This window comes from Bubalus kerabau, chromosome 19 (genome assembly GCF_029407905.1).
Source record: "Bubalus kerabau isolate K-KA32 ecotype Philippines breed swamp buffalo chromosome 19, PCC_UOA_SB_1v2, whole genome shotgun sequence".
Classification (NCBI taxonomy): domain Eukaryota; kingdom Metazoa; phylum Chordata; class Mammalia; order Artiodactyla; family Bovidae; genus Bubalus; species Bubalus kerabau.
Window position 1 is genome coordinate 23,916,775 of NC_073642.1, and position 17,581 is coordinate 23,934,355.

Here is a 17,581-nt window from a genome sequence, read left to right on the forward strand (position 1 = left end):
TTCTTTCTTAGCAATCTGCTCTAGAGGTTGACATCTCCAGATACGCTTCTCCTATATGCTCTGGATCTAACTCTCTTCTCCACACACACTTCCTGCAAAGCCATCCTTTCAGGTAACTGTTTTATTAGAAAGGATTTGATAAACCAAGTACTCACACTCAGCTATAAATAAAATGTTAACAATAAGATAAGGGTTTTCCCCATACCCCTCTTCATTACATCAGTAGGAAACAAGCCAGTGCCGGTATACTAAGATAAGTCTTTATACTACAGAGTACTTAGCCCAGAGAGTTAACAATGGCTTGGCTATATCCCAAGATCCTTTCTGAAAGCAGGTATGAAAGTGAAGTGTGAAAGTGTTAGTCACTCAGTTGTGTCCAACTCTTTGTCACCCCGTGGGTCACAATCTGCCAGCCACCTCCATCCAAGGAATTCTCCAGGCAAGAATTCTAGAGTGGGTAGCCATTCCCTTCTCCAGGGGATCTTCCTGACCCAAGGATCAAACCTGGGTCTCTCACATTGCAGGCAGATTTTTTACCATCTGAGCCACCAGGGAACTCAAAAGCAGATGGGTTATTAAAAATACCTGCTTTATCAACTGATAAAGCACAGCCACTGACCTGTTGGGTCACACCTCTGGAGCAGGATCCTGGGGGCTGTCTGCTGTGCCAGCTATTGACACTAGTTAGATCTCTGGATCGGAGAAGGCAATGACACCCACTCCAGTACTCTTGCCTGGAAAATCCCATGGATGGAGGATCCTGGAAAGCTGCAGTCCATGGGGTTGCTGAGGGTCGGACACGACTGAGCGACTTCACTTTCACTTTTCACTTGCATGCATTGGAGAAGGAAATGGCAACCCACTCCAGTGTTCTTGCCTGGAGAATCCCAGGGACGGGGGAGCCTGGTGGGCTGCCATCTATGGGGTTGCACAGAGTCGGACGTGACTGAAGTGACTTAGCAGCAGCAGATCTTTGGATCCAAGGGACCAGGGAGGATGCCTCTCAGAAAGCTCAGAAGAAAAGTGTTTTCCAACAGTACTTAAATATTTTCACAGTGATACAATAGGGAATATATGGTCTGAGTATCAACTCTTCTTGGAAATATGATGAGTCCTCCTTTAACATGGGTTATTTCTGCATTCAGCATGGGTAATTTATGTGGTGGTGGTTTTTTTTTTTTTTGGTAAATAGTGGTTATATCAGACTGCTCCCTGTGTATTTAAAATCAGGAAAAAATAAAAGACATGGTTTCTGCTTCATGTGGGAGAGACAGAAAAGAACATCAAAGCAACTTAAGGATCATTGAAAAGGGGAGAAGAAAAAAAATAAGTGTCAAGTGAAATTCATCTCAAATAGGTAGTCTCTTGTAATAGCATATAGACTAAGTCGTAAGGAATCTTGGCTCCAAGTTTGTCTTAGAAGGTATCCGATCTTGAGAAAAGCAAGCACTTAAACTTTGAGCTTATTTGTTTACCTGCAAAAATGGGGATATGCTTGTCGCTCTCACAGGGTTATCATAAAAACAAGTGACCGGACATATAAGAGCTTGAGAATGGAAATGAAAGCCCGTGACCATTAAAACCTCAGTTGTATATAATTGGTGCTGCCTAAGTATTTGTTTAATCAGTGAGAGGGAAGAATTTGATAAACTGTAAAGCATGAAATTAAAAGACACTTACTCCTTGGAAGAAAAGTTATGACCCACCTAGATAGCATATTAAAAAGCAGAGACATTACTTTGCCAACAAAGGTCCATCTAGTCAAGGCTATGGTTTTGGTCATGTATGGATGTGAGTTGGACCGTGAAGAAAGCCGAGCAGCTAAGAATTGATGCTTTTGAAGTGTGGTGTTGGAGAAGACTCTTGAGAGTCCCTTGGACTGCAAGGAGATCTAACCAGTTCATTCTAAAGGAGATCAGTCCTGGGTGTTCATTGGAAGGACTGATGCTAAAGCTGAAACTCCAATACTTTGGCCACTTCATGCGAAGAGTTGATTCATTGGAAAAGACCCTGATGCTGGGAGGGATTGGGGGCAGGAGGAGAAGGAGACGACAGAGGATGAGATGGCTGGATGGCATCATTGACTCGATGGACATGAGTTTGAGTGAACTCTGGGAGTTGGTGATGGACAGGAAGGCCTGGTGTGCTGCAATTCATGGGGTCGCAAAGAGTCGGACACGACTGAGCGACTGAACTGAACTGAAAGCATAGTATTGATATAAAGGATGTGGTAGTGGTTTAGTCGCTAAGTTGTGTTTGACTCTTGCAACCCCGTGGACTGTAGCCCACCAGGCTTCTCTGTTCATGGGATTCTCCAGGCAAGAATACTGGAGTATGTTGCCATTTCCCTCTCCAGGGGTTCTTTCCCACCCAGGAATTGAACCCTTTGCTCCTGCATTATAGGTGGATTCTTTACTAACTAAACTACAAGGGAATCCCATATGAGGTAGGCAGATTGAGAACCAAAGATGTGTGATTGTTTCCTTAGATGTATTATTATACAGATTAGCAAAAGAACAAAACATTGTATCCTTCAGAAAATAAATGCTTCAAATATGGAAGACAGGAATTCCCTGGCAATCCAGTGGTTAGGACTAGGTAAATGGCTTGGGTGCAGTCCCTGGTTAGGGAACTGAGATCCCACGGTGTGGCCAAAAATAAGAAAGAAAGTTTATATCAAAGTGGAACCAAAATTACTGGCATTTGCTGTTTGGAAATTGACACTGGCTTTACAATGTTGATTATGGAACACATCAAATTAGTATCCTTTGAGATCAGTTTACTAGAGATTTAAGACAGGAAAAAAAAATTTTTTTTTCTTGAGTGCTAGAAGGATTTGCCCTGGAGGAGGAAATGGCAACCCATTCCAGTATTCTTGCCTAGGAAATCCCATGGACAGAGAAGCCTGGCAGGCTATAGTCCATGGGGTCACAAAGAGTCAGACACGACTGAGCAACTAAGCACAGCCAGAGTATAATAACCGTGGGTTACTGCTCTAAGAATAGTTTCTAGGTTCTTGAAACCATATAAGAAAGCCAGTAAGATTCCCAGCATAGTTTTGGTTTCCAAAGCTGCATTCCTTATAACATAATGCTCAACAGACAAGGATGTAATGTTCCCTTTGTATTTTATTCCCCTAAAGCAAATATAAAACTTTATGACAGTTAAGGGTAATGAAATGTCAGTTTTAAGTTTAGAATCCCAAAAAGGAAGGAAATGATCTTTTACCCGGAAGATTACTGATATCACTAATTTTGAACTCTATTGAAAGCACTACCCTTTGTTTCTGAATAGTTTTTAACACCTTAAAAAATTCCCTAGACTTTGTATTCTGTTTGATTCAGTCAACTCAAACACAGATTTCGCTATGTATTGAAATCTATGCTCTGGACCTTTCACTTCTTTTAATTAGCACTCCTGTTTGTAGTGAAAGGGAATTTTTGTTCTTGTTAGGAAATAAATACTCCCAGTTTGAGGTGGCTTGTTAGAAAACTTTAGTTAGCTGGAAATGCTATGTGTGAAAGCATTGACTCTGGTAATGGTAGATAAATTGACGTATTATATATATATATATATTTTATATATATATAAATTCACTGAAAAGTTTCTTTGGGTTTTTTCTTTCACTGTCCTGTGTTTTAACCAAAGAAGCTTATTTGATATCAGTTCAATCACTCAGTCGTGTCTGACTGTGTAACCCCATGGACTGCTGCATGCCAGGCTTCTCTAACACCCACTCCTGGAGCTTGCTCAAACTCATGTCCATCAACTTGGTGATGCCATCCAACCATCTCATCCTCTATTGTCCCCATCTCCTCCTGCCTTTAATCTTTCCCAGCATCAGGGTCTTTTCTAAGGAGTCAGTTCTTTGCATCAGGTGGCCAAAGTATTGGGGCTTCAGCATCAGTCCTTCCAATGAATATTCAGGATTTCCTTTAGGATTGACTGCTTTGATCTCCTTGCAGTCGAAGGGACTGTCAAGAGTCTTCTCCAGCACAATAGTTCAAAAGCATCAATTCTTCAGCACTCAGCTTTCTTTATGGTCCACCTCTCACATCCATACATGACTACTGGAAAAACCAGAGCTTTGACAAGACGGACCTTTGTCTGCAAAGTGATGTCTCTGCTTTTTAATACGCTCTCTAGGTTTGTCATAGCTTTTCTCCTAAGGAGTAAGCATCTTTTAATTTCATGGCTGCAGTCACCATCTGCAGTGATTTTGGAGCCCAATAAAATACATATTAAATACATATTATATTTGATAAATAATATATATAAATGGGAACTTTGAAATACATTAGGCTTTGGTTTATTCTGTGTGAAAAATCTAATTATATAGGTCACTCAGAGAATGTTTCCTCTGTTTAGATTTATAAACTTAGATATGCTTTAAAAAATTTTCCAGTTTTGAACTTAGATTGAATTAAGACCAACAGTAGTAAATATTCTTGACATCTGTAGAAATTAATGATATTAATTTTTAGATTAATACTTAAGAATTCAGACCTATTCGGTTTGACATGCTGTAATAGCTAAACATATTTTCCTGGGTCTTGCTACATCAAATTATTTTGGGGCCTGTTCTTGACTGGAGAATCCCAGGGATGGGGGAGCCTGGTGGGCTGCTGTCTATGGGGTTGCACAGTCGCTGAAGAATTGATGGTAGACTATACCATTCAGCTGTAAGGTAACCTTCTAGTCTGACACTTTTACTGGGACCAGCTCTTGGGGAAAATAGGGATGGTAGCAGAGATCCCATGAGCTGTGGAGATGGCAGGGGAGGGCCATGCTGGCTGCATGGGTCTCAGTCAGTAGGACTGCTGAGAATATACCAGGGTTGAAGAGGAAGTGACCTCAGCAGCTGGTAACACTGCTGAGGCCTGCATGTGCCAGAGACACATGCTTATCTGAGTAGTTCGTAATCAATGCTGTCAGACTGGAAAATGGGATGAGCTGTGGATAACACCCCTCAGATTTTAAGATTTATGGGATGGCATGGGAGGAGGTTAATGAAGACAAGTTGTTCCTCATCAAAATTGCTCATAAGTGATTGGATCACCCCCTTGAAGGATTAAGTGAAAGCACTGTGCAAAGTAAACATCAGTGGGTGGGGCACAGACTCAGTGCCCAGTCAGCATCAGGTTTGTGCTTCCAGAAGTAGTACCTCTGGGCTGACGTGATTACAAAAAGTGCAGCTCACAGATCTCCAGTGTCTCTGTGTACTCATGGGCTAATTCAGTTGTTTTCACTCCTGGCCCCAGGGGGTATGGAGAGCCCCATGTATTAATTACCAGTTAGGTTTTCTCTGGGTTTCAGTGACTTCTCCTGAGATGCCTTCAGGGGACGATGTGATGATGATCTCATGGTTTTTTTATACTGTGCTTTTAACTCACTAAAGGATCTCCTGCCTCTTTGTCTGAAAGAGGTAAATAAAACTGCTCTAACTGATAAAGTCCAAAGCTTTTTTAGTGTTTCTCTTTTTAAAGTTTCCTTCACTAATATGTTTTGTGTGTATACAAAATAATACTGTAAAAAGTAAAACTGGACAAATGAATAATCTGCACCTAACCAGTGACTCTGCCCTGTTGTGAATGCTTCTGTCTCTTTTACCAGGCCCACACAAATTTATATAAACTTGGTCTATGTGTTTTTCCTTTATTAAACTGAGGTTATATATATATAAATCCACACGTGTGTATAATCCTTTGTTCATACAACAGATTATAACAGCCATCACTCCAGGTAAGTAGCCATAGATTAAAAATTAATGACTTAATTTTAATAACATGACATGGTATGGTATGGATATACCATTGATTATATGACCATTCTCCAATAGGTAGACACTTTGGTTTCCTTTTTTGCCTCTACTAACTATGCCATGTTGCTTTTATCCATATATCCTCTGACGCTCTTGTGTGTTCTGTTGGGGTGGTCTCAAAAATAGAACTGTTGGGTTAAAAAACCTGTATTACTTCATTTTAATAAATACCGCATTTCCTAAAGAAGTGCAGAAATTTACATTCCCATCAGCAACATGTGAGTCTGCAGGTATGTTTTCTCTTTTCCTCCCTGTGACTTCAACTTTTTATCTAGATGGCCAAAGGCTGTTGTACCTTCAGAGAACTTTACTGGGTTGTGTTTCATTGCTGATCACTGTCATATTTCACCTGGGACACCTTCGTTCTGTAAAATAATCTTATTTCTCCAATATTTTGATTGTATCTTCAAATCTTTGTTCCATTTCTTCGGTTCTCTCCTCCTGCTATGTGTTGGTTTTCCTGTGTCTGACTTCTGGATCTGTCATTTTCCTTTCTTTGCTCACTTTTATCCTGCCCTCTAAACTCCATGTCATATTTTCAGCCTCTTCTCTGTTGTGTTGTTTTCAATAGGACCTTTATTTCTGTGATGCTTTTTAGATTTTATTAGCCACATTTCAGGTGCTCAGGATCCACATGTGACTAGCAGCAACTGTCCTGGCATCACAGTTCTATAATCGGACTAAAGGCTTCGGGTTCTGTGGACTTGACTTGCTCCCTTATCCTCCACGGTGCTCCAATTCCTCAGGTATGTCTGGGGAAACCTAAGGCTCTGAAGAGATTTCCCAGAGGGACAAGGTAGTCACTAGAGGATCCCACTACACACTCTATTTGGCAGGTGTGTTCTTCACTCCAGTTAATAAACTGGCATCCTTTTAATTCCTTGTCAGTTGTTCAGCCCAATTCTGTTTTCAAAGACAGTGACTAGATGGGATATCTGAAAGCTGCAAAGTTAAGGGAGGCACTTGGGACCTTGCTGGCTCCACCAAAGCGCTGACCCACACTCTCGAGTACTCAGCTGGCCCTGGTTAATAATGCCACACTCTGGTCTGTGCTAAACCCAGAATGTCAGGGGATTAAGTCTAAGGAATGTCTCTGAGGAGACCAGACAAGAAGGACCAGAGATTCTGATATTGGTAGTCGGGCACAACAGAAAGGGATTCCTAACTCATTTCAGAAGGAATTGAGAATCTATTCCCTTCTTTAAACTGTGTGTGGGTTTCTGCTGTTGCGTTATGGTGCCACCTTTTGGATGTAAACTGAAAATCTAGCCTTATAAACTTTGTCTCTAGTCACAGGCATTAAGAAAGTCTGAAGTAGGGGCCCATGATGGGTTCTAACATTTCTGTTCTACTTTATGGTTAAGGAACTACCTAACTGAATGTCCAGAATGTAAGAGGGGGATGCTGGCGGCCTGAAGCCCAGAAAAGGACTGCCTCCTAAAGTGAGTCTTTCAGTTCAGTTGTTCAGTTGTGTCAGACTCTTTGCAACCCCATGAACTGCAGCACTCCCGGTTTCCCTGTCCATCACCAACTCCTGGAGTTTACCCAAACTCATGTCCATTGAGTCAGTGATGCCATCTAACCATCTCATCCTCTGTCATCCCCTTTTCCTCCTGCCTTCAATCTTTCCCAACATCAGGGTCTTTTCAAATTAGTCAGCTCTTTGCATGAGGTGGCCAAAATACTGGAGTTTCAGTTTTAACATTAGTCCTTCCAATGAACCCCCAGGACCGATTTCCCTTAGGATGGACTGGTTGGATTTCCTTGCAGTCCAAGGGACTCTCAAGTCTTCTCCAACACCACAGTTTAAAAGCATCAATTCTTCAGTGCTCAGCCCTCTTTATAGTCCAACTCTCACATCCATACATGACCACTGGAAAAACCATAGCCTTGCCTAGACAGACACCTTTGTTGACAAAGTAATGTCTCTGCCTTTTAATATGCTGTCTAGGTTGATCATAGTCTCCCTTCCAAGGAGTAACTGTTTTTTAATTTCATGGTTGTAATCACCATCTGCAGTGATTTTGGAGCCCCCCAAAATAAAGTTAGCCACTGTTTCTCCATCTATTTTCCATGAAGTGATGGGACCAGATGCCATGATCTTAGTTTTCTGAATGTTGAGCTTTAAGCCAACTTTTTCACTCTCCTCTTTCACCTTCATCAAGAGGCTCTTTAGTGAGTCTTTAGCTGTTTGGAATTTTAAGCACTGTAAAGGTGCCACCCGCATGCTCTGGTTCTCTCAATCCCCCAGCTGGCAAACTAGTGAGGAGGAGCTCATGGCCATCGGGAGTTCAAGCTCCCTGTTTCTGCCTCCAATTTAGTCAGTGTAGTGTAGTCAAAGCACCTAGCAGTGTCTGGCAAGCAGCAGGCACCGAAGTTATTAATTTACTATTCTTAATTAAATCATTTTTGCAAGAGTAATTATCATGTATTAAAGTGAAGATGATAGATTACATATGCACTGCTAGACCACCACCATGATATAATCACCAGAGTTGGATAAGTATCTTTCAGACCTTGTTTATGGGCTGCCTGAAAGGCTGGACCCTCAGGACAACAGATAGGATAAGAAACACAGCAGTCACTTAAATTTAATGGGGGGAAGGCAGAGCTATAATCATATTATCTGACACATGTTATAGGGGTGGGGGTTTTGTATCCTTGTCCTAGGTCACTGGGCCTGTCTTAATGTTCTTGGAGGCAGAACAGGGTCCAGCTGAAGAAAGCTAAATTAACTACACTTTCACATCAGGTCAAGGTACCCAGGCCTTAGCTGTGATTGTTATTAATGGGGAACAGCCCTGTGCAGGTCAGGAGAGCACAGACTGCTAAAAGGCAACCTTGTTCGCTGAGGAAGAAAGGGAAATCATGTCCCCAGATACAGCTCCTGGACCAGTTACTACCTCTGGCAACCGCTTTTGATGACTGGATGTTCTTTTTTCAAAAGATACGGTGCGTTTCTCAAAAAAAGTGACTAGGCAAAAACGTTCCTATGTTAAAATATGGCTATTTAAATAGATGATTCTGGTAGATATCTGTTACTCCTATCCAGACTCCTATTTCTGTAACTTTTCCTAATTTGCATTCAAGTACTTCCCCTTCTCTGCTCTCTCCTGTTTCTGTTTCGGCTGAGCCCATCTCCAGCTCTAGGACAGACCTTGATTAGTGTAAAACAGTGAGAGTAACTCTCCTCATTAGTCACTGGTTTAGGCACCTTGTGTTACAACCTGGCATTCTCTGACAATAGGGGCTGGTTTAGAAACTTCGTGTGGCCTGATCTGGGCTAAGATACAAGGAGAAGCTGATGGAGAGCTTTTGGAAAAGAAATACCAAAGCTCTTATGAGAGGCCCTTTTTCCAACTGGATAGGTGGATGAGAAGCCCAAAACTGCTGCCTTTTTGCCTCCAAGAAGGAAGTGGGCCTGAGGGTAAAGCTGGCACTGCTGAAGTAAGTCAGGAAGGAAAGTAGGTGGGTCCTTTATGACATCACTGAACTGTTGATGAGTCAAACCAACCCCTAAGTAAACCCTGCCTCTGAGACTTTTCAGGTATGTGAGCTAATAAATCCCTTCACTGCTTAAGCCAGATGAGTTAGGTTTCTGTTACTTATCAGGGAAAGCATCCTAACAAACAAGGATTCATGTAAAGACCACAAGTAAAAAAACGCCTGTAACGCACACACCAGAATAGTGTTGAAAAAGAACAGAAAGGATTCTGAAGCCAAGACCACGTAAAGCAGAGCACATCTGGGGGCAGACGGCATAAGTGAAGGGAGCTGAGTGCAGCCTGTGCTCTGCCCTTTACTCTGATTTCGGATGAGCCACTGCACTGATTGTCCTTGGTTCCTCTCAACAAAATAAGTTGTACCGGACAAGTGGCTCCCAGTTCTTTTACCATCCATCATTTTTATTATTGGTCCTTTTAGTGGATTTTATATTTTTAAAAACTTTTGTCTATCAAGTTTTTCTCATGTACTTATTAGACAAAGCAGACAACTGCAAATCAACTCTTCCATCAGCAAAGTTAGTAATTATTTAGATTACCTTAATTACTATAGTTTGTATTGAACATTTAAAAACAAGATACTTATTATTAGTTTTTGAAGCCTCAATATAGATATGACTTCTGACAGGACAGGCTTTCACAAGTATTGAAAATAGTTTCCAGATCTTCTGTCTTCTTTTGAAGATCTTAGGAGATTCATAAGGACAACAGATTTGATGACTGGAGTTACCATCCAAGAGGAATATTAACATGAAATTACAAATCTTTTTTTTTTTCTTTGCTTGATAGTGTTCCGCTCATGAGATCTGAGTTTCCTGACCAGGGATTGAGCCTGGGCCGTGGCAGTGAAAGTGCTGAGTCCTAACCACTGGACTGCCAGGGAACTCTCTAAATTGCAAGTCTTGATTTGTTCTTTCTTTTTAACAAAATGCTCAACAGCATTTTAAAAAGACAAAAAAATGCTGCATTTACATAAAAGTGAAAGTCGCTCAATCGTGTTTGACTCTTTGTGACCCCATGAACTACACAATCCATGGAATTCTCTAGGCCAGAATACTGGAGTGGGTAGCTGTTCCCTTCTCCAGGGTTTTCGCAACACAGGGATCGAACCCAGGTCTCCTGCATTGCAGGCGGATTCTTCACCAGCTGAGCCACCAGGGAAGCCCAAGAATACTGGAGTGGGTAGCCTATCCATTCTCCAGTGGATCTTCCTGACCCAGGAATCGAACCAGGGTCTCCTGCATTGTAGGTGGATTCTTGACCAGCTAAGATACCAGGGAAGCCATTTACATAAGCATTTTAAAATATAAAGTGACACTACGAAGCAGCGTGACAGGTTTCCTCTGTCACTTTTAAACTGGATTAGAAGGCAGTCCCCAGAATTCCAGTAATTGCTGTGGAAATACTACCATTTTAATTTACAACCAGGATAAACTGCATTCAGCTAGAAGCCAAAGGATCTAAGTTCTAGTTGCCATCTTGCACCAAGTGATCCTGAAGACTCTCAACTTCTGAAGTCAGAAGCCTCATCACAAAATGAAAGGGGCTGAATCAGGTCATCCTAAATATCCTTTCCAGTTCTGTACTCTGTAATTCTGTGAAAACAGAGTAACATGTCTCGAGCTGTTTGGGATCAGGGATTAAAGAACCTAAGTTCCATGTCCAGTACTTTTAATCTTCATACTTCTTTTTTGAGTCCTGTTCTTATTAAATATATTTACACATTCTGTGTATTTAAGTGTATTTTAACAGTCTCTCCATCATTAGCAATAAAAAAAGTTTCTCAAGGACGTACTTTTCATTTCTTGCTTTTATTTCTTTTCAACTTGCTTTTTCAATTTCTCCAAGATCTCTTCCGGAGGTGTGGAGGCCAAAAGCTTCACCACTTTTTCACGAGATTTACCACCCTGGACCAAAAGGAAAAATCGGTGTCAGGACAACGCACTAAACTTTCAAATGCTATTAGTGACAGCAGACTTCAGTTGCTGAGGATACGCCACCGTGTCCTTGTGGGGCTGTCACAGGTGGGCTAGTTTTCCTGGTAGCTTAGTGCTGCTTTCTCCTAGCCATTTCTGGTCTATCCAAAGACAGATTCCGGTTCAGTACTTTTTTTCTTTTTCTTTTTACAATTCCCCAGAGGTTTTACCTTCACACATCAATTCTGTAGTAATAAAAATTAGGCATTTTCAAAATGAGTATGGAATCTGGACGTACAATATTCTGTTTTCAAGTAATACTTTTGTTTAAATTACCAAAACAAATATTGCAATTTAATATAAACTTTGATTAAAAATAATTCTAAATATAGGATTGCTATTCTCTATACTGTTACACATTTCTGAAAAATTTCAAACAAAAAGTGACCACATATCCAAGTGCTATGATCCCACAACCGATTAAGACAACTATAAGAAGGATTTGTTTAGGAATATCCTTTAAAGAAAGTAAATTCTGAGCAGGTATTTATCTAGATGGGTAGAAGCTGTACAGGTGGAAGCATGGGGAGGGCTTTTAGGCAGATGTTAGGGCATGCGCGCTGGCAGAAAATCAGAAACGACCTGCTGTGGAGGAGATGCGGAGGGGCGTGGCCTGATCATATGGATGCTTAGGTGTTAGTGTTCATCGCTCAGTCGTGCCCGACTCTTTGCAACCCCATGGACTGCAGCCCACCAGGCTCCTCTGTCCATGAGATTTTCCAGGCAAGGATATTGGAGTGGGTTGCCACTTCCTGCTTAGGGGAAGCCTACTAATCAATGACTCAGTGCCCACTGGATCCTGGATGGGAGCTACAGAATATAGCACTGGAAAACAAGCAGAGTTGTAAGAAATATAAACTTGAGTGGGTCTTACTCTTGCAGATTCTATTTGAGTAAGTCTGGGGTAATGCCCAGGAACCCGTGTCTTAGAAATCATTCCCAGGTGATTCTGATCACCACCTCTAGTGCAGACCCTTCCAGTGCAGAAGGACTAATGACTTTGTATGAGCCATCTCTTTAATGAGTGTCTCCCAGTGAGCGAGGACATGCTGGACCAGATGTGCTTGATGGACTCTCTAATGGAGGTTACAAACAACAGGAACCATTTTAGATGTTTCTACTAAGGTGATGAGTTGAGGGAAGAGACAAGCAAGTTTAATCTGACAGAGCAGGTACAGGCATGAACTCAGAAGGACTAAGGCATTTGGGAGGAAGGGGACTAGGAAGAATTATAGATTTTTGGTGATTAAATGTATACGAGAGTTAAAAACAACTGGTTTTTCAATTATTTTGAAAAGAAAAAAATTGGTGTTTTAAAAGTAATGACTGATGTAGTACTCAAAGATGTTGAGAGACAGAAAGAGAGGCCTACCTTATCCAAAACCACATCACTCTTCCTGAGTTCTAAGACTTTGGAAAGATAGCGACACAGCTCCGCGTTAGCCTCTCCCTCTGTCGGAGGTGCGGCAATGGCTACACTCACAGCCTCGGTTGTCACGTCTGGAATGAGAACAGATCCTTATAGAGTTCCTTTTCTTCATGAAGTGGGGATATTTTGTAAAAGCATTTGCATTTGTCTGGCATACAGTAGGGATTCAGTGAATAACTGCTGAATGAAGAATGATGAAGCTCATCAGTTAAGGGAACATAAACATGCCACTGCCCTTATAGAAACCCAGAGAAGAAAATTGGTTTTCACCTGCTGACCAAGGTGGACCCACAGAGTCCTGGGCAATAATCTGGAATTAGGAGCTGGAAACTGCGCCTGGTCTGATAGGAAGAGCCCCAGGCAAGGAGTCAGGGGAGCTGGGCTTTAGCCCAGCAGTCACTGAGAAATGAGTGAATGAGGTAGCTCACAGATTGTACAGGGCTGTTCAGAGTTTCCTCATTAGGGAAGTGGCAGCACCACATTAGGTTCACCTCAGTGAAATGCCTCTTTTGATGTTTTTAAAATGTATTTATTTAGTTAACAGCTACATAGCACTTACACCAAGTTTAAGGGCACACAAACATATTTTAAGGGCTTTACCAATAATAACTTTATTCCTATAGTTTATCATCTCCATTTTACAAATGAGGAAACTGGAACCGAGAAGTAATGTGTTCAGGGTCACATAGCTACAAAGTGATGTTGTGATTCAAAAATAAATTTGAATTCATGCTTTGAAATCCAGGGACAATGAACACTGCTTTCTGAAGTGGTTCAGGCTTCCTCATCAATACAGCCTTCATAAAGAGCAACCTGCCTGCAGTCCTCCATGTCATTTCTGAGAGGAGTATATATTCAAAGCAGTTTGCAAATGAGCTTGAGCTAGTCCTGCATTTGGGGTTACCCAGGCATTTCCATACTCATTCATCTCGCCTGTGTAAACACGGCCACAGTCCACAGGAATGAGACAGTAGAACAACCCTTCTCCTATCCTGTCACTGATTTTATGATGCAGTTTTCCACATTTTAGTATCTTTGAAATTCAGGTGTTAGATGGGAAAGAAAACATTTAGTTGATGTGGATTTTGTCTGTCTTACTGGTACATAAAGTACCGTGTGTACCTTACAGTTGATGGCCAATTATATCTGATGAAACATGGTATTCCAACAGTATGTAGAGATAGTGTCCACAGCGACTACTTAGAAAATGCTGGCTAAGGAGGGGACAGCCAACACACAGCTACACTAACATGGCCATAAGCACAAACTAGGCCCAGCACCCCAATTCTGAGGTCTTGTTTTCAAAATATTTAAAAAATTGGAATACAGAGCTTTAGTGGGTGACAAAGACAATCAAGACTACTCAGATCAATGCTTTTCAAACTTTTTCCCCCACCCAGAATCCCCTACCTCCACTCAATTTCCCCTGAAATTCCAACATTTAAAGCAAATGTCAACAGTTCTCAGGAGTCCTCTCTGCTTACCTCACCTGTGCCCACCATAGAGAACCCTAAGGCAACTTTTGGGGTCCAGGAAATAGCTTAAAAGCTTCTAACAGGCCAACTGTCTCATCTGACAGATGAAAGAACTGGGCCCAGAAATATTTTGCATAGCTTGGACTGAAAACAAGCTCACACAGGTGTTGATCATCAGGTTCTCTCCCTCCTTGGACCAATGATCATTAAAAAATAACCTAAACATCTTTCTCTGAATGTTTCTACTTTTGGAATAGGACAAACTAAGAATCATCTAGGCTACATACGTTTCTGTATAAGTTCTTTCTAAAATACCTTTTTTAAATCTGAGGTATGATTGACATATAACAGCTGTACAACATAATGATTCAATATTTGTATTTTGAACTGATCACCACAATACTGGCTAATAAAATATAAAAAAAGACAGTGTTCAGTGGTTTTTCATCTAACTTGGTATGCTTTAAATATATACATATTCAGTTTTAAGCACTAGATTATACCTTTAAATTAGAATTCAGAGTTTAAAAATGGAGGAGCCTCTAACTGCAGACGTGAATAATACACTTGATCATACAGGATAAATTTTCAGCAAACTAAGGCAAAAGAAGGATGGAGCAGGGGACAACTGAGTCCTTCATACAAGATCCCTACCCCAGGGTCCAAGTATACCTGTCACAGCATTTTGTTTGGAACCCGGTTTGGCATGGATGGCTATGCTGACACCGCCTTTAGGATCAACTGTCACAGGACCTAAGGGAGGAAGTGGTCTCTCTGGTTCCTTGCTCTGGTTTTTACCCTAAAACGACAAGAACAACCACACTACAGCTTCACAGTTTACAAAACACTTTCCCACGCATTTGATCCTGCCAGGATTCCTTTTCACCCTTAACCAAGGCAAATTAGGCTGATTAGTCATGTCCAAGGATTTCTGGTCATCTAGAATGGTCTTCCAACATCTTTCACTGCTCAAATCAATTATTCCACAAAGCCTCCCCATCAACTCCACTGTTTTTTCCCTGCCTTGGTAAACCTTAAAGCCGGTTCCTTTGCATTTCCCATTCCTCAGGGGCAGCGACTATTCATTATTTATCTTTGTATTTCAAGCAGCACAAGTTAAACGTTTGTGAACAACCACGGCTGGACGTGTTTATAAGGGGGGAGGGGTGGAGAAAAAAAGAACAACAGTGGTATTTAAAGGACTTATTGTTATTTAGCCGCTAAGTCGTGTCTGACTCTTTCTGACCCCATGGACTGTAGCCCGCCAGGCTCCTCTGTTCATAGGATTTCCCAGGCTAGAATACTGGAATGGGTTGCCACTTCTTCCTCCAGGGGATCTTCCCGACCCAGGGATCGGATCTCTGTCTCCTGCACTGGCAGGCGAACTCGTCGCCGCTGAGCCACCCGGGAAGCTGATTTAAAGGACAACTATGTGTCAGAAGCTGTACTAGGAACTTTCCACTCAACAAACATAAACTGCGCACCAGGGGGGTGTGGAGGCAAAGGATGAGTAAAGACGAATAAGGACACATGGCCCTTGCCCTCAAGGAGCCCGGACTGTGGACTGGTACACTGTGCTAGGAGCGCCGACCACACACCCACGGGGCATCACCGCGCAGCGAAGGAGGAGGCAGTTCGGCCTCGGGACGCCGGGGAAGCTCCCAGCAGGAAGCAAATTTAGAGCCGAGTCTTAGGAACCAACCGAAATCGGCCCTGCAGAGACAGTGGAAGGGAAATGGGAAGTGGGTTCCCGACGGAGGGGTGGGAAGACAGTCGAGGCAGGGAAGGGGACTGAACGCTGGCGAGAGCCTCCCAGGGAAGTACAGGCCACACCGCGCTGCCGGAACACGAAGCGCGAGCCTGGGAGTGCGAGAGCAAGGCCGGAGGGGCGGCAGTCACCGCTCGGGGAGAGGCACGCGCGACGCCGGCCCAGGTGCTCGACCTCTCCGGGTGGCCTGCGGCGCAGCCGAGTCGGGTGGGGAGAAGGAGGCCTGGGACTCGGAGACAACAAGCGGTTAGCGGAGCTTCTACCCACCCGCGTGTCCCGCTTCTCTCCCGCGCTCCTCAACCAGCATTCCTACGGCCCACCCTCCCGCGGCCACAGGAATTGCCACTGGCCTTGTTCGTCGCACCACATTTCTTAGGCATGTCGCCCAAAGGGAGCCGGGTGACAGCCCGAGAACCAGATCCAGCTTCGAGCAGCCTCAACCCGTAGCCTAACAGTGGCATCCCAGCCAGGCGCCGGAAGAGCCCTCTGCGCCTGCGCATGCAGCAGCGGCGCGTGGCCCCGTTGGCCTGAGCCTCCGCTCGGGCACGAGGGCGACGCCTTCTGGCTAGCCGGAGCACGACTCCTTCTTCCTGGAAAGACCTGAAGAACTACTGCATGCATGCTCAGTCGTTAAGTCGTGTCCGACTCTTCCGAGACCCCACGGACTGTAGCCCGCCAGGCTCCACAGTCCACGCAGTTTTCTAGGCAAGAGTGGAGTGGGTTACCATTTCATCTTCCAGGGGATCTTCCCCACCCAGGAATCGAACCCAGGACTCTTGGATCTCCTGTATTGGCAGGCAGATTATTTACCACTGTACCTCCTGGGAAGCCATGAAGAGATACTGCAAATGGTTAAAAAAAAAAAAAAAAAAAAAAAAGGGGAGGGGGTGTTCTATGATCCAAATGGCAGGAAACCCATTATTAATGTTTATACTTGTTCCTATTTTCTCTTTAATTTCTTTCAGGTTTTAGTAAAGTTGAATTTAAAAATTCAATGTTGTCTTAGCTTTTGCCAATGGAGAAGATGGAAAATGGATTTTTCAGGTGTACAAAGTAGGCAAGAGTAATGAGCCGTGTAGCTTTTGGAGCTAGGATACTATAGCACCATGCTGTCTTAGGAATGATGCATTGTCTAGTTCAAGGGACAGTTTTCAGGTTTTGAATCTCAATGACTGGAACAGGGAAGCAAAAAGGAGATGATTTGGAGCAGATAGGACTTGAAAGGGAAAAGATTTGTCTAAAACATACTGCATTTGAAGATCTGGCTCTTTAATATCCTATAAGGTTGTCTATTTCCAGGTAAAGTTTTTTCTTGCAAATTAAAGTACTACTTATGTGGGCCTAAAAGAAGGACCATTTGATAACTCAAATAAATTATCACAATTTGTTGGACGGATACTGGAGTAATTACACTTAAAAAAATAGAAAATGCTCATATTTTGCAGTAAATACAGATTGGCAAAGTATCTTTCAGGGTCTTATTGTAAAGTTTGAAAATGGTGACATGTTATTTTGGGACCCAGCAAAATAGTTTCCCAACTTTATGGCTTGGGAGATAGACCTGGGTTTAAATTCGACTTCCCACTACTTACTGACCTTTTAAAACATG

The 17,581-nt window shown here is 42.6% G+C and overlaps 1 protein-coding gene across 1 annotated transcript; it reads right to left on the reverse strand.

Moving 5' to 3' along the window:
* Positions 1–11,116: 11,116 nt before the first annotated feature.
* C19H15orf40 (chromosome 19 C15orf40 homolog) lies at positions 11,117–16,513 on the reverse strand. The gene is made up of 4 exons (XM_055556002.1): positions 16,323–16,513; positions 14,877–15,003; positions 12,673–12,800; positions 11,117–11,231 (listed from the first exon to the last, which is right to left on the reverse strand). The coding sequence occupies exons 1-4, from the start codon at positions 16,470–16,472 to the stop codon at positions 11,136–11,138; spliced, it is 501 nt and encodes a 166-aa protein (XP_055411977.1). The 5' UTR covers positions 16,473–16,513; the 3' UTR covers positions 11,117–11,135.
* Between the last annotated feature and the right edge of the window lie 1,068 nt (positions 16,514–17,581).